At 41.9% G+C, this 24,130-nt stretch overlaps 2 protein-coding genes across 2 annotated transcripts; one reads left to right on the forward strand and one right to left on the reverse strand.

Annotated features, from left to right (window-relative positions):
• The first annotated feature begins 1,869 nt into the window (after nucleotides 1–1,869).
• Nucleotides 1,870–7,657, forward strand: exosc5 (exosome component 5). The gene is made up of 6 exons (XM_056375014.1): nucleotides 1,870–2,260; nucleotides 3,199–3,312; nucleotides 3,667–3,788; nucleotides 3,905–4,045; nucleotides 5,109–5,198; nucleotides 5,454–7,657. Exons 1-6 carry the CDS (start codon nucleotides 2,047–2,049, stop codon nucleotides 5,547–5,549), a joined length of 777 nt encoding a protein of 258 aa, XP_056230989.1. The 5' UTR covers nucleotides 1,870–2,046; the 3' UTR covers nucleotides 5,550–7,657.
• tmem91 (transmembrane protein 91) lies at nucleotides 5,728–22,090 on the reverse strand. The gene is made up of 4 exons (XM_056375015.1): nucleotides 21,452–22,090; nucleotides 12,647–14,321; nucleotides 10,053–10,199; nucleotides 5,728–8,134 (listed from the first exon to the last, which is right to left on the reverse strand). Exons 2-4 carry the CDS (start codon nucleotides 13,079–13,081, stop codon nucleotides 7,979–7,981), a joined length of 738 nt encoding a protein of 245 aa, XP_056230990.1. The 5' UTR covers nucleotides 13,082–14,321; nucleotides 21,452–22,090; the 3' UTR covers nucleotides 5,728–7,978.
• Nucleotides 22,091–24,130: the final 2,040 nt, after the last annotated feature.

The raw sequence follows: 24,130 nt of genomic DNA on the forward strand, positions 1-24,130 counted from the left end.
CCTGTTAAAAGTAATGACTTGTTTTGTGGGTGATCAGCATCGCCTTTCTTAAGGAAAAATGAAAAAGACTTTGGGCAACAAACTCAAGATTGTGAATTAGGTTGGTGTGAAGTTAGGGCAGAAGTTATTTTCTTCAGATGCCAAAGGAGACAAACCACTAAGCACCACTAAGCTCCACAGGAAAATTCAGCTATAATTATGTCAAGAGAAGAGGAGCTACAGTGAATGGCAAAGTACATTCACAACAACAACAACAACAAAAAAAGCACAATTTACTGAAGCTCCAGCATGAAGTTCGTTTCTGATTCGTCAGCTAAGAAAAAGGTGAAAGGAAACTAATATTACTGAGTGACCGATAGAAAAAAGGTTTCACCAATATAAAGCTAAGTTTTAAAGAGTCTTTGGCTTCTCTGGGATAAGTTAGCCCAGATTTGAAAAGTCTAAGCACAGTGGTTTTTGATTTGGACCTGATCCACTGAGGTCTGCATGTGATGTTCTCGTTTTATTGAATAAAATAAAGTTTGCATAAATTTAAGGTCGAGTTTCAAACAGTGTTAAAGCTTTTTACATTTCCAGAGAACATCACTGGGCTTGACTCTGAAATACAGTGTTCAGTGTATTTGTTTACATCTGAAACTGTCTGCCAAGAGTGCCCGGGTCATGTTTCCTTAACAGAGCCAGAGTCATTACTTTAATAGGAGGTTTGTTGGCAAATAGTTTACATGCACATATGAGACGGTCTTTCTGTTCTGGCAGTTCCTGTGAGGTTGTTGGGTTGTTGTTCCTTCTCAGAAATAAAGTGTTTTCTTTTAGTGTTTTAGTGTTTTTTTTTAAGGTAAGGATAAGTTGCACATTGGACATTTTGTTTTACTCCATGCTCTCCTTAATATTTGACCTGCTCACTTGTCAGCATTGTCTGCAAGGAGAGTGACGGACTGAAGGGGGTGTAGACTGGACAGGTAGGTCAGGTGCAGCAGCAGGCTGGTCCTCTGAGGATTTCAGTTTAACAGGGGGTTCGCAGGGCTGCTGTTCTTGACCTCATCTCCACACATCTGTCCATATGACTTACAAAATGTTTCCATGTTATACTTGTCTTTGTACAATATGTACAATGATAATGTGTTTCTTTACAAGGAGAACATGAATTAAAGTGGGTATAATGTCACAGTGGTTGGTTGGATAAATTACTTATATAATAATAATAATAATGATAATAATAATAATAATAATAATGATATTTCAGGCGCAGGTAGCATCTTATATTCTAACCTTCATGTTGTAAAGGTGTTCATGTTGTGGAGTTCTCCATGTGTCCAAACACTTACAGTTATCTCTGGAAAATAATAAACATGTTCATTTCGTTTCTTAGTTCCTGATTGCTGCAACTTCGTCAGTTTATTTTGAAAGTATGTACCAGAAATGGTGGTCATGTCTGCTTTGATACACTTTTTACGATTTTATTTAGCGTTGCAGTTCCCTGCTTTCATAAAAAACTAATGACACTAAAAACACAAAACTACATTCCGTTATATCCTCATCGATGCAGGAAATCCGTAGTCGCAAGCTACAATAATACGGCGTTGGCATCTTAAATAAATCGGCTAGTTTTTGCTAGTCTCTTCGTTTCAGATGGTGTCAGTGTATTTTGAAAGTACTTAGCGGAAGTGGTGGTATGCTTTCATGTCTGTATTTACGCTGCTTTTACTACTTTATTATTGCAGTTCCCTGCTGTGACCACAAGGGGGCAGTGAGCCGTTTACTCTGTATGAAGGTGATCTGCTTATGATATGACCTCTGATAAGTAACACCTTCATTGTTGAGAAGAAGAGAGAATGTAAAATCATGAGTGTTTGACGACAGCGGAGAACTGAAACACTAAATAGTGTGTCATTGTAGACATGACCACCACTACTTTCAAAATACCGTGACCAAGTTAAAACTACCACGTTATTTTTCTCTCGTGAGGTCACAGATAGACACTATTTCTCCGCATTTCTCCAGTGGAACCAGCACATTAAAACGATTAGTAAAATTATTTAGAGTAATATGCAGTTATCAACGATACCTCCTCGCTCTTATGTCATCACTAAGAGTCCTTCAGCGGCAAAACAGATGACATCATCCACCCTCGACAGACTACTTTTCCTCCATGGTGGCGGCGTGATGGAGGTGTGCGGCTCTTCAAGTGTTACCCTGAGAGAGTTTGGCTGTGAGCAGAGCTTACTGTCTCGACCTGACGGCTCGGCGTCCTTCATCCAAGGTAACGACACTTGGAAACACGGAGTCAGCTGTAACAAGCAGCTACTCGGTCTTATTTAGGATTAGCTGCAGTTTACCGTAGAGCTCCGCTTCTTCAGCCCCTATTTAGAAAACATGAACGCTGCTTGAAACCCTCTCACAAATCTGTGAAAACATCAATGAGCACTACAGACCAAAAACCACCATACTTAGACTTGTCAAATCTGGACCAGATTATTCCAGAGAAGACTCTTAACAACACGCTGTCAGATTTAAGAAATAACATATAATCTGATTGGGAAAACACAAGAAGGGAGATTTCATTACTTACTTTTTTTCACATCTAGATCAGGTCTAGATCAAATCCCACGACGCTTAGATTGTGATATATTGAGCCTGTGAGACCAGGCTTTAGGTTCACAACACAATATCTTTTGCTGTTGAGCTGCCAAGCATAAATGGTTAGTTTTTACAACTAGGTCGACTGTCCTCAAAGGTGGTCTCCAAGTAATGATACCTAAAGTCTGGGCTTTGGTGGGTGTAAACCAATACATGATGTAACATTACCATCTTCCAAACACCCATCAGTGCACAGTGAACTTAAATAAGACCTTGACTTTAAATGATGACATGGTAAGATTTAACTCCCCTTCTTACAAAAACAGGCCTTAGCATTTGTTAATAAACCTAGTTTGTTTCCACGGTGACAAGTCTATAATTTATTGGACATATTATCTCTGAAAGCAGAGTGAAGAATGACTGTGATTGGGGAAGATGTTGCTTTGTATGATGGCCTCTATCTGTTTTGAACTGGTGTTGCATTATTGATCAGCATGTTGATTTCTCAGTGCTTCTGTGTTTTTTCTTACCTTCTACACGTCCTATTCTCATGCCCCCCCCCCCCGCGGATCAGTAATGTATTTTCTACTGAATAATGTCCTCTTTTGTTTCTGTCTGAAGGAGACACAAGTGTGTTGGCTGGAGTGTATGGACCAGCGGAGGTTAAGGTCAGCAAGGAGATCTATGACCGGGCGACCCTGGAGGTGTTGATACAGCCCAAAGTGGGACTGCCAAGTAAGTTGTTGTCCAAGGAGAGAAACAGCTTCATTTAATTTTTTGTTTAACGCAGTTCCTGAATGTTGCTAAATCTTCTTCTATGGCTGATAATTAATTCTTTAAAGTCATGCACACAGTGTAGGCAGGTTACTATAGTTACAATACAGTGTTGACATTAGGAGATATGTGATATACATGAGAAACTGTTATGCAGTTTGGAAATAAATGTTATATATAGGGTAAATTTAAAGCAAACTTCAGGCTAGTAGCTGTTCATTTTACAGCCTTGCTGCCATACCACCACACACCACAAGGTGGAGTAAGTGAGCCAGTAAGTTTTCTGTCTACCTCAAGCATGTATTTACTTTCCAGGTGTCAGGGAGCGATCACAGGAGCAGTGTGTGCGAGAGACCTGCGAGGCATCTCTGCTCTTGTCACTTCATCCCCGCTCGTCCCTCACTCTCATTCTTCAGGTGTTGCACGACGATGGTTCAGTATCCTTCAGTGAAGTTCTCTGCTGCGTGGTGCGGTAAGGTTAATAACTTCCAGTCACTGAAATGCTCTCCTGACCGTGTTTCTTGGTGACTGTTCTTCCTTAGCGCTTCCTCAGCTCTTGTCCTGCTTCTTGAATGCCGCCTGTATGGCTCTCATGGATGCAGGCCTGCCTATGAGTTGCCTGTTCTGCGGAGTGACCTGTGCCATCGACACAGACGGTCAGATCATCACAGACCCCACTGCAGCTCAGGAGAAGGTAAGTCTGAGGCGCGGGTGATAGATTGCTGTATTCATTGATGGTTTTCATTAGGGATGAAAAACTATCCTTCAGTACAATTATACACAATTACTCAACAACGCATGTTACTGGAGGTTGTTTTGGAGTTCACTATACAACAAAATAATATATATAGTTTAAAAACACTAAAAGAGCCTTACCTTACAAGCAATATTAATAATTAATAAGTATATTTTGTGTGTTTCATGGGCATGCAGTGTTTAAGGAGGATCTTCTATCTTGTGTAATTGTGATGATATGGTTGTGTTGTCAACGTGTAAACTGTGTGGGCCGCAGGACGAATAACTGCCGCTTTGCAAAAGCTCATGGAGATCATAATAAACAAACAAACAAGCACCTTCATATTGACAAGCACAGGTGTTAAATTTCAGCTGAGAGGAACCAGTTTTCCCACATGTATCCCGGCCTGGATGACGGGCATGAGGAGAGCTGTGTATATTTTTTTGGTTCATATCAGCAAAATCATCAGTTTCATTATTCAGGAATAAAAAAAAAAAAAAAAAAAAAAGTAAGGCTTTGGGTTTGTAGAAAAATCACTAAAAGACCATGACTGTACTATACACTTGAAAAGCCTTGAAACACATTTAATACACGCTAGCAGTCTGATGCGTTATAGTACATTCCAGACATTTAAACCCTTCTACAGGACACTCAGCTCCAGGTCCACAGTGAAATGAGTTTTACCTCTGTGCCTCATATCTCGTACTTCGCGCTTGTAATAGGTAATTCTGCCTCCAAATCCCCCCCCCCCCCCCTTTCAGCTAGAAAACTAAATGAGGAGTGGATTTCTCTGTCTAAACCCTCTGCAGCTCTGTGGTTCAGGCCTGTTTTCTGGGAGACGCTGAGGACTGTACAGGTCCATCATAAGAGGCAGATTCAGGGAAATCTGGGCACACCGAAAAACGGAACTTAAATACATTATAGGAATTTAGCGTGTCCTTTCAGTGGAGTCAACGCTGTCAGAATCCTCACTGAATTTCTTGATTTATTTATTTATTTTGTCTGTTTCCACTCTCACCAGGAAAGTCGAGCTTTGATGACCTTTGCTATTGACAGCACGGAGCGCCGAGTATTGATGTCGTCAACCAAAGGATCATTTTCAGTCCATGAGGTCAGCTTACGAATGAGTCATTTTTCCCAGAAACACTGCGTCGTTGCCAAATTTAGATTTTGTAATAGTGTCTAACGTGTGATTTCCAGATTTGTACAGCTGTTGTGTGTTGCATCATATATCTGTCACTACTGTGAAGGCTCTGTCATCGATTTCCTTCAGCACCGATGATGATGAGATGTTTTTCTGTCTCTACCTGTAGTGATATCACAGACCTTTCATATTTCTTTAATGCTTGTTTTTCTTCTTCTACAGCTGCAGCAGTGTATAGCAGTCAGTCAGAAAGCATCAGAGAAGATCTTCCAGTTCTACAGGGACTCTGTCAGGCGGCGATACTCCAAAACCCTCTGATGAAGAAGCAGCTTTCTTTTTTTCTAGTTTTTTTTTTTTTTAAATACTGATGTTGTAATAAAATATTCAAAACCACTTTGGGCTACCTTCGCTTCAGTTCAGCTGTAGTCAGAAGATGGTGGGAGTTTAAATGAGGACATTTGAAAGAAGACCAGGTTGAAAAGAGGAAAGACGAATGTCAAACAAGTGCATTTATTGGGATTCATTGATTTTCCTTCAGTTTAATAGTCACATGTAATACAAGAATGTGAACTGGGAAAGAATCAAATATCTCTCCTGCTAATAAATCTCATTTGCCACAACCTTTGACCTTTATCGACTCACGAGTTGTCCACTCCGCTGCGTCCGTCCAGTCGTTATCTGTTACAAGTGAGACAAAGTGAGACAAATCTGACCAGACCCTGTTTCGTGCCGGCGTGATCCGTCAAGGCAATCCACGTTAAATGCTCCCGTATAAATCACTAATTGTGGCAACTCGGCTGTAACAACAAAAGGGTAATTTTCTTTTCATTGACGTAAATGTCCAGTGGAGACGGAGGGTGGTTTCAGGATTGTCAGGACTGTACGACACCGTGTGTGGACTCGGTCAGTGCAGCTGTATCACAGCACATCAACAGTGATAGCAGACGAGGGCCAGACACCGAGATATCACAGGTGTGTCTACACATGTCACTTATAGTGATCGTAATCTATCGGCTCAGTCGTGATACAACACTGGGTTTGCAGAAAACAAAGCCATGATTTGAACTATTTGTAGTTCAGCTGTGGACTCTATAAAAACTATACATCTACATAGAAAATGTCAACTTTTTCCTTACAGCCATTTTTTAAAACATTTATTTGGAGTTCCCCCTTTTCTTTTTTTTAATTAATGGCACACTTAAGTTCAACCCAATACGGCCAGAGTTTTTTCCCCTCATATCAAAGCTGCTCTTGCAGTGATTCAGGACCTAATGAAGGAAGAGACTGAAGCTCGTAGCAGGTTTGTACACGTCAAACTACAAACTCGCCATGCAGGTTTCTAATGTGACCCAAATGGAAACTTTCCTACCTCATGCACCACGTGGCTGAGCGCTGTCTTACACGTCTGCTCATCTGAACAAAGTGTTACTTTATCTACGCAAGTTAAAGTAGAGAACTTTGTTTTAAGTTTGTCAGACTGCAAGAAGCAACTTCCTGAAGGATTCCTGTCCTTTTTTTTTTTTTTTTTAAGGGGGAGGAAATAGCAGAATCTATATTTGGGGGAATTATATTTTGGGGTGTGGAGTAGCAGCCTGGTTGCTTCTATTAATGGAATAGCTCATAAAAGGATCATCCGCAGAGTTTCTTCCATATTTTTGGCACCTATCCTCGCAGGTCTATCTTATCATTTCCTATGTATATGCAGTGTACTGTACGAAGCAGTTCCTTTTATTTCTATATCTCAAGCCAGTGTTCACATCGCCACCTTGCACTTCATTTTAAAACTCTTTATATTTATTTTCTTATATAATGGCACAATATGTATTTTTTTATTTAGCTTTTACGTGTATTTCAACATAAAGATACTTGTTCAACTTATAGCATAAACAAAGCAGAATCAGTCCTCTCTGCAGGGACACGGTGAATGATGCTGAATGTGAGATCAGGTTGGGTTGATCGATGTGCATGTGCAGTGTTTCCCTGCGGGTCCCTCGCTCCGACCAGAGGCGTCGGAATGAATTCTGGGTTCTCTCAAAGAATATTGCTTCTGGCCCGTCATATGTTTTAAAAATAAAGCTCTGGGGCTCTGAAACCGCCACCAGCGACAGTGCTGGCTCAGGCCCCTCCAACAGCAAGGTCCATCAGGATTTAGCCGCTGCCACGTCCTTGCTGTGACCTTCTCATAAATCTGCAGACTCCATCGCCGCTTGCTGCCCCACTTCCCCCTGTCTTTTCTCCCTCCGCTTCTCATTATTCCTCCATTGTTTTTGTGACAGTGATATCTACAGTGATAACATCTGCATTTGTTGTCACAGTTTTTTTTTTTTTTTTTTTTACTTCAGTAATGCTTCACATGTGGTGATGACGACAGCCCGGATTTAAGGGATAACAGGTCACTTAAGACCGCAGGTGACAAAAATAATTAACACTTACAGACTGAATCTTCTACATGAAGTGAGACTGAATAACTTTCAATGATTTTTCTTCACATCCTCTGAGCTGAATTATGCCCTAATCCAATTAGGAGTGATTATGATGGAGACTCCAGCTCTCCTGTTGTATCATTATGTCTGTTCTTGGCTTTTTCCATCTCGGTGTAGATAAAACATGACTGCAGACGGGGTTGACAGACAAAGACTGTGATTACTTTACATTTGCAGGTGATACGTTGGCGTGTGTGGATATTAATGAGATGTGTGTAAGAGGTCTGTTTCTTCTATGTGCATTCCCTCGTGCAAGAGCCGTTTTTATGGCGGTTTCCCGGACAGGTAGGAAATCAACGCGGCGATGGCACAGATGTACGTTATGATTCCAAACACAATGGAGAGCACTGAGAGCCACAGAGCCTGGCGAGACGCTGCGTTGGCCCCCTGAAAATCCCCCTGAGCTGACGCCTTGTTGGTCTGAGAAATGGAGAGGAGAGAGGAGGGTGAGATAAGGATTAGAGGGGTGGGTGGGGGGAGAGCAGCATTTGTCATCATTTGTCAATGTCCTCCCTGGCCTACACTTTCCTCTTCCACTCATTCCAATCTCACGCTAAACCCATATTATCTTCCATCTCTGAATCGCACCCGGCGTTTGTGCCTCATTCATCACTTTCTCCTCCTTCCTTCCTCTCCCCCTCTAGTCCTTGTCTTTGTCTCTGACCCCTGTTTTAGGTAGCACTCAACAATATTGGAAATCTATCACCTTGGGGCTTCTTGTTATGACTCTAATTAAACCTTAACGAAGGCTATTGATTTGATCAAAAGGCCTTTGCAGCTTGCTGCCAGTTAGCTTTGTAAAAGCGTTAATGGGATTTTTTTTTTTCCCCCTGCACTGCTGGAATGATGCCTGTATAAACTACGGGCCTCTGGCGACTAGAGATAGAGGTGTGAAGGGCTTTTTCACACTGCCAGTGGTAATAGTGACTGATGAGATAGTTTGTGCAGTGAAGTTGTCCCCTTCTCCCTTAGTCCTGCTCCATATTTCCACCAACTCTGCCTCTGAGGAGATTGATCATTTCAGCTATCAATTTAAGACTTTCACATGAGCTGTAGCTGCAGTATCTCATTACAACTTTATTTCTCTGACTGTATCAGTATCTGTATCTGTAGCTGGTCAAGCCCTCAGCCTTTGCAGAGACTGGTTATGGACAGCTCGAGGTAAAGGAGATGGTTGTATTGGTTGTAATTGGTAGCTGAAAGTAGCAGCATGTTTGCTAGTATACTGATTCTTAATTGTTTTTTTCTTTCAATGTCTTGTTAGACTCTTTGCTACAGTAGCACATGGTGAAAAATAAATCAGCTGCCATGGGATTATATATATATGATAGTACTGATATAGTATGCTGCATTTATTGATATTTCTTATGTATTATTAATGTTGTTTGTTCCCAACAGTGTCTGTCCCATTATTCTGTTTGTACTTTTATTCAACATGTGACGACGGCTACAGCTAAGATGTAAAGGACAGCATGTGACTTCAGACATCGGGTGACAAACACTCACAGACTGAATCTTCAACATGGAACGATACTGAATAACTTTCGCCATGATTTTTCTTCATGTGCGAGGGAACGTCCTGTGAGCTGACATCCACACAGATCAGTGGGCGCGAGCCATCACCTACGGGTGTCGCTACATCAATTATTGATGAAGAAGAAAAAAAATCTGCTACTCAAACTTGTCTCTGTTTCTCTTTTGCTCTCTGTTACTGGTTTTGGTTATTTTACATGGGTTAGCTTCTACACACGGAACGCATGTGTGCCCAGATTTGTTTTGATTGCTCTGTTACCTGTTCCTCATTGACGTCCTGTAAGATGTTGTCCTGTGTTGCATTATGTTTATCATCTATTGGAAAACATAACAAAAAAACTAACCTTGAATTGCAACAAAAAGAAATACTTTTTAAAGTTCACAGCCTCTCAACCTGAACAACTCTACCAAAGGAAGATTAGTCTCTGCCGGAGCAGTTCACGACTGTGATGGGAAGGTTGTGTTTTGGAGACACTGGTTTAGGGACGTTAATTCAATCAAATATTGGAGATTGAAGATTAAACACGTCTTAAGCAATCACTCTGTTGCATTGTTCAGCTCTCTGATGTTTGGAAGCTCTTGTGGCATAATCCTGCCAATCTGGGTGCAACGCCTCCCTGTCTCAACTCCAAAGCAATTCCATAACATCCACACTTGCACAGCACTTAACATAGCGGACCTGTTGTTAGTCTACACACACTGCAGAGGGTAAGACATCACCCTTGGCTGTGAACTGCACTGCCAGGTTATATCTTGTCAGCTCAGGACTGTGTGTGTGTGTGTGTGTTTGAGTGTGAGTGTTAACCTTCTGTGAAAGGTAGAAGGCAGCGATGCCCAGGGGCCAGAAGCAGCAGAGCATGGAGAAAAAGGCCAGACCCAGGTAGTCCTGGGGGATCATCAGAGGGAAGTTGCTCTCGCTGTCTGTATCACTGAAGTCATCAATGGACGAGTCCTGGGATTCAAAGAGACTGCAGTTCAGTTGCATTCTGGTTAGATGGCCTAGTAAAACACCTCAGATGGTGTTTGTTCATGCAGATTCTTTCATGCAGGTTTTTTGAGATATTCATCTTTGAGATTTCTGCCCCCACACCAGCGTAATGGAAATGAATTGAATTAAATTTCACAGCAATTAAAAATTACATTTGGAAAAAATTCAGCAGCAACATCCCCCTCCATAAACGTTCCACTGTGAACTTCTTTCATAGGGACTATTTTTCTGGTTCAAAGTCGTTCCATTCAAAACACTGTTTCTGGAAAGACACTCAATATAGGCAGAATTTTTTTTATGTAATTTTCAAATGCTATAACACGACTGTGTGTTTATTTATCGTTATTGATGTGGTGTGTATCTTAAAAACCAGTGCGAGTAAAACCAAAACTAGACACCACAATAATAAGTAAGAAATATGGTTTTTGTAACGAGTGAAATTTCCCTTTAGACCCAAAGCTTATTCATTCAAAAGAAGACAATTACTCAATTTAAAAGTTGCATATAAAATATAATACACAAATACACAAACATTATACACTCACTAACAATTTTGATAGAAAGCAAATTGGCTTTTTTTCATGTTACGTCCATGTCGTCCACAACAACTGCTAAACTTTGCTTGTGCCTGAAAGATAATGTGACTGAATGGGGTTAGTCTGGATGCGCAGTAGCTGTGTTGACCGCAGGTTATTCATGACTCACGCATCTTTTTGAAACAGCTGCATATTCAGTCTGACTTCCTTTCTCACACTGACCATGTCACATTATGACTCTGCTTGTTTCGTTTTGTGCCTGAAAGATGCTCCCGTAACATTTCCTTTTTTCTTAGGAAGCAAACTGAATTTTAGACATTAGTTGGCGAGGTTATTTTAACGGCAGTCTGTCATTCACTGCACATGCCTGGTCTGTGGGTCTCTGATTTCCAGATTGATCCATCCTGTCTGGAATTACCTTTTATATCAGGAGGGATTTTTTTTTGTTTTGTTGAATCAGTGAATCAGTGAATCAGTTCATGGTGGTGACAAGAAACAGGGACATCTCACATTGAGCCAAAAGCCAGATTGACACTGTGCTCATATGTAAAGTCACTCGGGATGGGACACTCCTGAGATCATCTCTCCTGCTCTGGCACCATATAGTATTGATCAGCTCCACAGTGAAAATCCATCATGAAGCAGTGAAGGAGTTTTGTGGGTGAGTTCGATTCCTTTAACTGAGCATTTGATTTGAAACAAAGGAGTAAAGGAGATGTTGTGCTGTGCCTCTTTGAGGTCACAGCAAGGTTTTATTCCCACAGGCCTGTGCCTTTGCATCACGGCACTACTACCAGCATTCAGAATGAGCTTGGAGAAAAAAAAAAAAAAAAAGTTATGTTCTGCGTGCTCTTTTGTCCTTGTGGAGCAAACTCTCAAACCTGAGCTGTGCAGCGGCCAACTGCTCCTGATTTCAATGGTGTTTAATACTGTTTGTCCACTGGATCGTGTTTTTAATCAAAGTAATAATCATAAAATGGCCTTCAGCTTATAGTTCACAGCAGGTAACTGAAACTTTAATTTATTTTAACCTTGCTTGGAGACTGTTCATCATAATTTAAACGACCAGCAGCGACTTATTGGTGACATTTACAGCACATGCGTTCTCATGTTGACTCCCTGAACGTCACATGACCACCGTAAACGTTTTAAAGCTAATTTACATTTCACTCCAGGGTGGGCTTTGCTCAGTGATCTATGAAATAGAACTGGCATCCTCCATCGCTACTGTAGTGTCATTACCTGCACCGCAGCAGGAGAGGAGCTTTATGTAATCTGGCTGTTTGACAGTAAGCATTCAGTTGCTGCCTGCCCTGAAATGCACCGCTCGTATGTCTATTTTAAATTCCTCTTTCATTCCCAGACTCTGTACTGAGAATATGAGACTTTCTCCTCCTTTAAATGCACAACTCCTCCGAGCAACAAAGCGGATGTGGTAGAAACGAACTGATCAGATGTGATAATTATTTATATGTAGAGATGAAACGATTAGTCGAATAATTGATTAGTCAATCAACAGAAAATGAATTGCAATAATGCAACTACTTGATTGCAACTACTACTCATCCACTGCTCTTCCCTGTTTTATATCAGTGTAAACTAAATATCTTTGGGTTTAGATTGACGGTTGAACAAACAGGACATTTGAAGACATCCCCATGGAAATTATAGTAATCATTCCTGTCCCATTTACCGTCCGTGTAAATGATCTTTGTCTTTGAGTGTCTGCAGGGAAGAAATTAGTAGCACTACCTTCCTATAACTGTCATTATTCTGTTTACATTGAATACCTGATTTTACAATTTGAAATTCAACTACACACAAACTGCTGTCAGGACATGAGAAAAAAAAAACTTTGTCAACATCACGTCTTACGTCCGAGTCCGGGAGCAGGTCGTCCTCATCATCCATGCTGTAGGACACACTGTGGAAGTCCTGCGTCTCAGCCAGCAGCTTCCTCTCCAGCGTGGAGCCGGGCCGAACGTCGACAAAGGTGGTCTCCAGGTAGTCTTTGCTGAGCAGGGAGTCTGTGTGGCCCCAGATGGGGGCCGGCGGGTAAAAGGACTCCAGTGTGCGAGGCAAGGAGCAAGGGTCCAGTAGCTGCTGCTGCTGAAGCTCAGGAGGATGTCCACAATAGCTCCTCCATGCTAAGGGGGGGTAAGCCCTGTCCTCCTCACACTTCACCAAGATGCCCTTGAACAATCCGCCTGGAGCCTGTCCAGTCCCGGGCCCCGGCCCCGGCCCCAACGCCCGGCTGTTGTTGGGGTTTTCTCCCAGAAGAGGGTGCTCCAGCTCATCTAGATTCTCCATTCTCCCTCTCTTTTAATACCAACCACACAAGAGGCCACCACATCAACAACCAAATGTAATCTACAAATCGGTCTGCAGTGCGTCTCCCTGAAGAGCGTCCGATGGGCTTACGCAAAGGCAGCTGCTTTGCTGGTTTTAGTGTTTCACTGATAATCCATCTTTAATCCTATTCTTTAATTTTTGTCTTATCATAGGCCTTGATCCAGAGGCCAACAACACATGCCAGGTTTATAATCGAGTGAAATACCGTAATGTGCCAGTGATGGCCTGCTGCTGTGTGCAGAGGGATGTGGCGCTGAAGTCGTGACGGTGGATTCAGGAATCTCTTTTCCTCACATGTCATAAGCTATTTGTTTCAGGGCTTGATGGCTCAGGGTTTGCCCCATGTCTTCCATTTCACATGATTGAATGTGTCAGTGTTCATGAATATGCTAATGTCTGCTACTTTCTCTCTCATACAATATGAAAATGTCAATTCTGATGATGGAAATCCTTGATTAGCCCCAGACAGGCCAATGAAAACAGTGGGCAATGGGATGTCAGCGTGATTGCCCTCGGGAACTCATGGAAAATGTCTCTCGCAATAAAATATTAAGTCTTGATCTAAGCCCGGTGTCACAGTATTAGTTTGAAAGCTCTGGATGTCAATCTTTCCCTTCAACAACTTTGGATGGAAATGAGCAATGACGTAAGTTGAGAAATGATTGTGTGGAGACTAACAAGAAAGATTTTCAAGTTGTGATGGCATGTGGTTCTTTTTGTTTGCTCCTCTGCAAGAGTCTGACAAAAGTGCAGTGACACTGCTTTCAAAAACAGGCCAAAGGCAGCGTCCCCTCAGATGGCTGGACTGATGCACAGTGGGGTGTTTTGAAGCTTGAATATGCACAACCTCAGGCAGCAGTCAAACTAGTGGCGCAATGAACGGATTGGGGCCATATTTGAGGGCAGTTAATCTGTAAAAGCAACGAGGCTCCAGAAATAGAATCCTACGGTGCACATCCGCAGGTCAGCAGGCCTGTCAACATGCCCGCTCCTCTGTTGTTGCAGCAGGAAGCGATAATGAAGAAATCAAAGTCGTCTGCTTTTGATTTATGTGTTGTGGATTTGCTGCCTGCTGTAGCAGCGCTCCTTTGGGACATGTAATTTTAATGCAGCCCGTCCACCTTAAGAGGGTTTGGCTCAGGACAGACGAGGTGCTGGGGTGGCTCGCTATCCACTTCTCCGATGAGGACGATGATGTCTGTTAAAAGAAGAACAAGGTCACACAAAATATTTAGACTGAAGTTTAACACAAACTCTCTGCACACAGACTCCTGTGAGTTGTGTGCTTCCAAGGCTCCATTTGGACGGCAGTCTTATATTCCATCACGCACACACACTCACAGTACTTGGGCTTATGCCTCCACCCTAAACCCTACACATCAGACTCAAGACATCAGTGCAGTGTAAGCACTACAGAGGTGTCTGCCCATTCAACCAACCAAATCCAACGTTCATCACGGCGTGACTGTCCTGAGGCCCAGCAGTCCTTTCAGCCAGCACAGCTCCTGAGGTGCTGACAACGCAGTGGCTGGATAAATTGTCTTTAAAAGGCTGACTAATATCAGACATACAACGGAGAAAATAGTTTTCAAGAGTGCTCAATGAGCAGAGTACAGAAACAAAATGGCATCGTTTTGGAATCTCATTGTGAAACTTCAGGCCTTAATCAATCGTTATACATATACATTATTATACATACAATGAATAATAATAATAATTTGCATGATTTTAAAGCTGCAGATGAAGATTACATTCAAAAGTGCACTTGAGAAAAGAAAACTTTACTTGAGTATAAAACAGTTCAGAAAATGCTGAAATAGTTTTTTGCTCTTTACTCTAACATGTAACATAATATCACTAACCTTAGCCATAAATAAAATCTCAACCCAAAAATAAAAGCTTATCCTTGCACCAGCTTTTTGAATGTGAGTCCTCACAATGTGGCTGTGTGAATAGAGTCTCCACACCGTCATTAATACAAGTAAAAATAAATCCTCACTGTACTGCCCTCTAGTGTGTGACATGATATCTCTGCAGCCCAGTTTGGCTTCACAGGAGTTTGTGATGTCGGGGACTTCATGTACGATCAATTAAGACTATTTCTGTTTCAAAACCAAACTTGTTTTTCTTTGTCATCTAACTTGATTTAAAACCATTTTCTTTCTCCTCCACCGACATGAAGACCACTCACCTGCTGCAGACCAAAAGCAGACTGGGGCTCTGATATCATATGTATATATTTATATATGGCAGAATTGTCTTATTTACATTATATCAATCAATACACGGTAATAGGGTGATAGTTAAGCTTTATTTATTCAGGAAACCTCACTGAGATCAAGATCTCTTACAATAAGATTCACCAATATTATTAAACACATCAGTGACCGTAGGAATGAGTGTCTCTGACTTCTCGTAGCTCATTCCTGCAGTACGGTTTATAGCACCAGAATACAAGGTACAAAGTAATAAAGTACAGTGTAGTAAAGTAGTTACCACTATACCTGAGTTGTGGCGGCAGCCTGGCACACAACTCAGTGTGTTTCAAGGGAAATCTTCTAAGTCAGCACTATATATACTATATGTCTGATGGATACACATGCATTCAGCTCAGAGCAGACAGGGACACTGTAACTCTGCACATTCTTAAATGGTCCAAGAATTAATAACATCCAACTCTGTATGTGCAAATGACAGCTTTTTAAACAAAGAGATGCCAGTTTTATAATGGAAAATCTACCCTCGACACACATCTTTTTTATTTTTTCTACATTCTAGTTGCTTAGAAACTCTGTCACTAACAGCCACTTGTGTATCTCTTATGTTTAAAATGGAAAATTACTTGCTGATTTGTGTGTGAGTGAAAAAATGAGTTTGCAATAGACAGACTGAGCTAGAAAATGCACGTTGTTCTCCCGTTTTTGATCCAGCGTTCACACTAAGCTGGTGATTTCATATCTGAAAAGTCTACTTTTACATTAACATTGCATTTTAGTGTGGACAAGGAAAATGGACCCCTTTGTCAAATGACACAAGTGGACACCAAACATGTTCAGGGGCCTCTGAGGCAGTAAATTCTCTGTCAGCTCTAACTTTCTCCAGGATAATTCATTTTAAATGTCAATATAAACTGCACAGCACATCTGTTGTCGTTAAGCTGTATTTATGTATTTTGTAACGCCTTCGCAATCATAACATGATGATTTAATCGACATATCAAGCAGTGCAGCAGTGCAGGAAATATTATTCGCCTAATAAACAGGTCGTATTTATGAGCCACAGTCGCACAGTTTTACTTTCAATTATTTGTTTACTTTGCAGGGACAGTGCTCATTGATCAACAAAGAGAAAAACTGTAAATGAGCCACGGATAGTTTAAAGGTCCATATTTTGGACTTGAAACACTCCTGTGTTGATCCATAAGAAGATATATTTGTGGTTTTAAGAACAAAAAGTATTAATATAGAACCTAGACCTGATCTATAATCAAAACAGACATGGAAATCGCACTTAATACAATATTGGACCTTTAAAAAAGTAACAGTAATAGTAGTAAGTAGTAATCTATTCAGTTGGCACTCTAATAACAGAACAATGTATCACTGTTTTATGCTTGTTCACAACAGGGAAAAAGAATTATGTAAACAACAGCAACTAATTGGTGAATGTGGTTGTATCAATATAATCAGAGAGCCAGTGCAAACGAAGAGTTTAATCAGCTGAGACTCAGTAGAGTAATCTGCTGTCTGTCCCCTGTACTCCTTGCCTGTAATTAAAGGTAGTTTTTTTTGCTGACTGAAATAGGATGGATTGGTGTATTTTGTATTGTTCAGGCATTTTAAAGTGGATGGAGTTAAAAAAAATAAATAAATAAAAATTACCCTCCAACAAGTTAGCCATCTCAGTGCAAACGTATATGTGTTAGCAAGTTGGACCTACTCAGGGTGTCTCTCATGCATGCTGGGATTCAAAACTTAAGACATTTCTGAGTGGTGTTAAATGAAGATAAACTCACATACGACTGACTTCTTGTGGTCCAAACTGAGAATATCTAAAATTAGCACAGAACAGAGTGGTGGTGAAACGCTGCTTTGAGCTGACAAGTGAAGAAGGGATGAAAAAACTCTCTGTATTGTGTGTCGAGGGACTTTTCATTCCTGGTAGAATAAGAAAGTGTCATTTCAACAGACTACATAATATCTCATCAGTAGGTATTCATTCTGCATGGCAGAGTGCTTCACAGGCTCCAGATCAATTCAGTGACTTGTTGTTGCACGCTTCACCGCACAGCACAGAAAAAAAAAAAAAAACTGGAATAATTGGGTGTCTTTGGGCTGGAGTGGCGCTGAGGGCGGTGTTCTGCTCTGAGCGCTGATACTGCTGCGATGTGCAAACCCCCTCTGCTCCCCTCCTCTTCACCCACTCCTTCATGGAGGGCTAGTACCTCTCATACTGAACAAGCTGAGTGATCGTTCAACACGCTGACGTCAGCAACAGCCCCCCCCCCCAATAACACACACACATCTGGACATATGGTGCATACCTCACACATGCTCACTCACACACTAATATTTGTAGCAGCAGCCTTCCCTCTCTCTTCTGCCCCCTCCTAATCGCTGCAGCTTCATTCCAGGAGAGATGCACTCAGCTTTATTACACCCCTCCCCCCTTCACCTCTGCCCATCCACCATAAAAAGACTTCTGTCAGCTGTATTATAAGCCTGCCTCCTTTTCTGATTCTGCAACGCTCATAAAACATCCAGTCAGGTAGAGGGAAGGTTGCAAGGACGCCGCTGCAAATCACCAGTGACACTTTTACAAGAGCTCCTCTTCTCTCCCTCCCTATCTCTCTCCTTTCTAGTCTGGTGCTCTGTCATACACACACACAACCACACATCTACTCAGCTCCCTCCATTACTTCTACCCCTCTTTTTTTTGCTTTTGATCTGACTCCTTCTCTTTTTTATAATCCAGCCAATACTGTCGGCAAAGCCACTGTACAAAACTTAAAACTTGTCTTACTTGGTACAATTTCTGCTTGCTGCATGAAAAAAGGCTTGTTCTGAAAACACAGAAATGTGCATCCAAAGTGAAATATTGCTTTAAACCCTGTTGCTGCTGACTCTTTACTTTCAGCAACTCTGCAGTCTTTTTGACTCACACCGATTCTCTATCTCACAATACATACACACACACACCCCCACACACACACACATGCAAAGGGCTTGAAGTAATTGCTGTAATATTTCAGCTGATACAGATCGAGGAAATGCAGATACAGTGAACACACTCAGAGAAAAGAAAGGGCGCATTGGCTCTAGAGTATGGGAGCTGCAAACGCCTGCAGGCTCTAATAAAAAGACATCTCGAAGAACAGCGATGTCAAGCTGATAAGACCAGAGCAGCCTTCGAGATATGCCCAACAAAAATCTGAAAACCCAAGTGGTGGTTAAATAGCCCTATTGATTTCATTTCCAAACCCTTCTCTCTCTCTCTCTCTCTGTTTTTGTTGATCTGTGTGGAGTAACCGACGAGAGCAGAGAGGAAACTGAACAGAAAAGATAAGCAAAAAAAAAAAAACAGGCGGCAATGTAGAGAGCATTGCACAGCTCGTGAAGCTCAAAGTAACATCATGTTCCTATGGAAACACATTCACCATGGAGTGCAGTGTTCACTGCAGGATAAATGAAGCAGAGGCTAATTTGCCATTTCAGTACTGTTCCTCTGCTCGGCTTGATAATAACTGGATGGGATAATTCCAGCGTAGCCGTGCCTTCCAGTGAGGATGTGTTACTGTCACATTAGACTGCAAAGGATGGATAATTTCCACAGAATTACTCTATAATAACAAATGAGCGCAGTCATGCCAGGCGCTGGGTTTACTTGAACCCCCCTGTGCAGAATGTGTGTATGACAGCATGAGCTCATTAATCAGTCCATGGTATGCCCTGCTCTAACCCCAGACGCACACACACACACACACACACACACACACACACACACACACACACACACACACACACACACACATTTCCCCCACATAACTACACATGCGGTCACAAACACACATGCAGTCTTTTACAGCCTTGCATCATTCGCCTTTCAGACACACATGGTAAACAAACCCTTAGAAAATGTCCATGCCTCACACACGCTCACATACACAAGTACACACATCATAGACAAACACACACATGCACCCCCCCCCCCCCCCCCCCACTCGCACAGCTGGTGCTTGTGTGCAATGAGGCCTGAGGAGTGAGAAGTTACCGATCTATGTTACAAATGGGTCCAGCATCTCTGTAGAGAGTGTGGTATGTTGTACTCAGTGCAATGTTACACACATCTGTGAGCATCATGGGACACAATGTACTAAATCTCACAATATCGTGTTGTTTGTGTTGTGTGTGTGTGTGTGTGTGTGTGTGTGTGTGTGTGTTCAGTTGTCACTTGTGCTTCAGTGCCTTCTACAGCTGCCTCAACTCAGTCTGCTATATTCTCCAGGGTTGACATGTTACTGAATGTTACAGTAAAGGCTGATAAAATAGAAATATTTTAGTGGACACATAATATACAAGCATATCTATTATTTTACACAACATTTTAAAAGGATTCAGTTTTATCCCCCCACCAAAGTATTTTCATCTTTGGTGGAAACGACATTTAAACTGTACATTTTTAAATTCATTTTAATACATTTCCCTAATGAAAATGGTGGCTAACACCAGCCTGTTATTGTTTAAGTATATCAGTTTAATTTTATTCATTTGTTATCGGTAAAGTGCAAATGTGCAAAAGTGCCAAAATACTTAACAGGGGCTTAACACGCAGGCCTACTAAATGCAGCCCAGATGTCATGTAGACTGTGTTTACATCAGCCATCTTGCAGTGTCATGACCTGTGCATGCCTGTATTTGTTTATCGGTGTACATACATGTGTGTGTGTGTGTGTGTGTGTGTGTGTGATAGTGTGTGTCGTATTAATCTCGATGTAGTGACAAATATCTGTTCTCACACATTGAGGGGATGTTCCTTTAGGTCTGGGGACAAAATAAACCTGGTGCACACATGGTAAACCAATATGAATCAATGCAATGTCCTCACAAGTAACTAAAACAAGTGTGTGTTACGGTACGTGCGCAGCTAAATGAGGTAATTAGCCTCTCATGGAGCTCTACATGAGCGATGATGTAGCACATGGTCTCATCATCATCATCATCATCACCACTGTGGGGAGGCAAATTTGTTGGCCTCTAATTGACGATGACCCATCCACACACAAACACACACACACACACACACACCCACAAACATACAGAGCACAGTTGGGTTAAGAGCGGAGAAAAGACTTGCTTTAATAAATGCTGTCAAGCAAAACAACTAAAACACCCTCTGATACACACACACACACACACACACATGTATATATGTATATATATATATATATATATATATATATATACACACACACATCTGTGTGATCTGTCAAAACCAGATTTTCCAGATTTTCTCCCGCAACAAAATATAAAGGAAAGCAGGAGTGTCAGGTTGCGTTTCAGGAATACTGCATCAGCGTGCTTACTGCACACCAGGCTTGTCATACAGCAGTATGTAGCTATACAAACATAAACAATGGGGCAGAGCTGTGTGTGTTTGTAATGGGGGTGGGGGTGGGGGGGTGGTTTGTTGCTGTCGGGGTTCCACTCTAAAGCAGCATATCCCCTATTGCATATGCATGAATATACACGGAAACAAGCTTTGAGAAATGTGTTTTCATTTTAATGTACAATGAAGACTGAGGAGCTCTCATGATTTCAACATCCTTTTTACAATATCACAGTATTACAAAATCTGCTAAGAATCAGGACAACATTGCGGACACCAGAGCCATCATCATAATTGATAAATCACCCTTCTAAAAATATTAGCCCTGAATCAGTAAGTGAAAGGTTTCATGTCAACACAGAGATCCACTTAAAACCCAAGACCTGCTCCCACAAATTACTGCTGACATGAAAATTAAACTTGAATATTAATAAGTTATTATGAAGGGCATAATCTTTTTACTGGTAAAACAGTAATATAGGTTATAACTAGGCTGTTTTATAGCAGGTTTGTATACAGTAGGTAACAGCAATGCTTTAACCTTCATAAAGATTTACAAATGCTGCTTCACAGAGGGAGAATGAGGGTGTGTGTGATGGAAAAATAACGGAGAAAACATCATCAGAGATAGACAGCAATAAATGTTTCTTTTGTTTTCTCTCTTCCAAAAAACACCCACTTCTTCCAAAGTAACACAGCACAAGGTTTCCTTTGAGTTCTCACCTTTGAATTGGTTCTCCTCCGTCCTGTCCGGCTGTCCTGTCCCTGTGATGAGAAACGGGGGAATCCAGAATCCCAGTTTGAACCATCCAACTGGAATGACCGCCTCTACACACCGCTAGCGCCTTCTTTTGCCTGCTGTTAGCGTGGGCATGTGCAGAAAGTGGGAGTATGCGCGCTGTATTTGTGTCTCTATATGAACGGACTGCATGTATCCTACTACACGTGTCTGCGTGTGAGAGGGGACGCCAGCGTTGAGTCACAGATTAGGGGCCAAACTTGTCGGCATCCCTCAGTCGAGCTGTGCTGATGCGGCTGTGAGTGCATGAGGATCGCCCCTGTTACACCTGTGCAGCCTGGCAGCGGTGATGTGCACGCTTTGTCAAAGACACTCCTTCCCCCCTGCACAGCATCTCCTCTTGCATCCTGCGCGCCTCGCTGTCTCCTCCTTCACACACAGCAGCTCTTTCATTAATCCTTATTGCGGCTGCAGTGCATCTCACACCGTGTCAACTTTCTTCTGCCACTCTCAGCTTTTCTCTGACTTTCCAAATACTGCTCTCTCCATCTCTTCTCTCTCTCTCTTTCTCTCTCTCTCTCTCTCTCTCTCTCTCTCTCTCTCTCTCTCTCTCTCTCTCTCTCTCTCCCTTTTTGCTTTTCTTCAGCTCTGCTACCTTATGACAGTGGAAACACCGGGTCCTAGAGCCTGTTGGCGCAGTGTTTGACCGTGTGTGTTTCCAGTTCAGATTGCTCTGAGGTCCTCACAAGGATAGAAAGCAGAACGCCCACGCAAAGTGAGGACATTTTGCCTTTTCTTACTTCTTTAAGAGGATTAGACTTGATTCTGGGTTGGAATTAGGATTGGGGTTAAGATAGGGATGTAGCAGGGAGGTTTAAGGTTAGCCTTTGCAACACAAATGTGTGTGTTTATTGGGATGCCAGTGGATCTTGGGACTCTGGACGAGCTGCAAATGCAATATCCGCAGCCTGCAGAAAGGTGCAAGTACACAAGATGAAAATCTCCTTGATGCTGCTGCATGTAGCAAAACACAGAAATGGACAGAGGCAGCAAATAAAACACAGAGGTGGGGAAACAAAAGCTGAGGGAGGTTGAGAAAGTTAGTTAGTGTTAGTGGTGTGGTATGCAGTAGCCTTGTGAGTGTAGACTACGAGCTATTCCAGAATGGAGGTAGTGCGATGCCCCCCAGCCAGGATGACTCCACTTTGTGTCAGGCCTTTCATGTCCACTTTACACTATGACCCACTTTGGTTGCACAGGCCAGCCCACATTAAGCTCTCCAATCAGAAATGACTCAATTTGCAGAAACAATTGTCCCTGCTGGAGGCTCGTGCTCAGCTTGCCTCTTCCAGGGGACGCTGTGCAAGATAAAGCTCAGGCATTACTGGACACCAGCAATCAATGAAATCCACAGGGCTTACGCTGAGTATATAATGAGGTGCACACTGCTCTTAGCTAGAATCCCCCTCCCCCAGATATGGTTTAACCTTTGGGCAGTTTTTTGTTTTTGCTGTTGTTGTTGTTGTTGTTGTTTTTTGGTTCTTTCCAGCTGGTCAGCACAGCTGCAAAGCTGCCTATCTGATGCTCCATTTGTCTTTGGCTGTCAGAGTGACAAGGGGCCTCTCAGTCCATCATGATGCAGGGATCAATACACTCTCCTTAGTCTGAGCACATCCTCCCCCATCACTCTATTTTCCATCTCTTTTTTTCTTCCTCCTTCCTTCGCTCTCACCCTCCCTCTTCTTCCTGTAGTTCTCATCTCTCCATCTCTTTCTCACTCTCTCCTTGCATCTCCCCCTCTCTTTGTCCCATTATATTTCTGCATCTTCATCTCTCTGTTTTACTTATTAGCTGAAGCATGCACAGTAAAGGACAGGGAAAGACATACGAGGATTCATTGGGTGGGAGGAGTATAATTAGGACACTAATAATATTGCATATGGTGGGATCGATGTATGTTCTGGTTATGTAAATGGACTTGCACTAATTAAAAAAAAATAGTATAATATATATATATATGTGTATATAATATGATATAATATAAGCAGTGCTGTGTACATCAAATATGATGAGCCCCAACTACAAGACAACAACACAAACTGGATCACAACCACACTAAACAACCTATAATACATGCATTCACTGTTATGGTTTTAGTGTGTTTCAAATTTCAACACAATAAATTTGAAATAACGTGGCACGCAGGTGGCAAGATATCATTGGTAATTGGAGCAGAATATCAGATATCAGCCTTCCATGCACTCAGATGCTATTTATTTATGCAACAGAAAACGTTTTAAAGGACCACCATTTTTTGTAAAGGCAGAATAGATGTGGTGTCCACCAGTGGTAATAGTATGTGCATAGAGGTGCAGCCACTGTAAGAATTTTTTGGGCTCCTGAGTGAATAATGACCTACAGGTCCCTTTTTTTAAACTGTCACCAAAAATTTGGACCAAAGAAAGAGGGACACAGGCAAAACTCACATTAACAAAATTAGTTTTTAGCAGGTAAACATAGCAAAATGCCAGCACATAAAACAATGCCAAAACAACCAAAGAAAAAGTAGTAACTTGCATTCACATCTCGTCTATATTCAGGTTCACCAATCCAGTATGTTGGTATGGGACCCTTTTATAACCACCTGAGCTACAGCTGCCCCC

The sequence above is a fragment of the Seriola aureovittata genome, chromosome 4, assembly GCF_021018895.1.
Source record: "Seriola aureovittata isolate HTS-2021-v1 ecotype China chromosome 4, ASM2101889v1, whole genome shotgun sequence".
Classification (NCBI taxonomy): domain Eukaryota; kingdom Metazoa; phylum Chordata; class Actinopteri; order Carangiformes; family Carangidae; genus Seriola; species Seriola aureovittata.

Coding starts and splice junctions, on each gene's coding strand:
- exosc5 (XM_056375014.1), top strand. CDS start 2,047: ATGCAGTTATCAACGATACCTCCTCGCTCTTATGTCATCACTAAGAGT. Junction 3,313..3,666: donor GCCCAAAGTGGGACTGCCAA/GTAAGTTGTTGT, acceptor TTTACTTTCCAG/GTGTCAGGGAGCGATCACAG. Junction 3,789..3,904: donor TGTTGCACGACGATGGTTCA/GTATCCTTCAGT, acceptor GCGCTTCCTCAG/CTCTTGTCCTGCTTCTTGAA.
- tmem91 (XM_056375015.1), bottom strand. CDS start 13,081: ATGGAGAATCTAGATGAGCTGGAGCACCCTCTTCTGGGAGAAAACCCC. Junction 10,200..12,646: donor ACCTGCTCCCGGACTCGGAC/GTAAGACGTGAT, acceptor TTTGAATCCCAG/GACTCGTCCATTGATGACTT. Junction 8,135..10,052: donor CCTTCTACCTTTCACAGAAG/GTTAACACTCAC, acceptor TCCATTTCTCAG/ACCAACAAGGCGTCAGCTCA.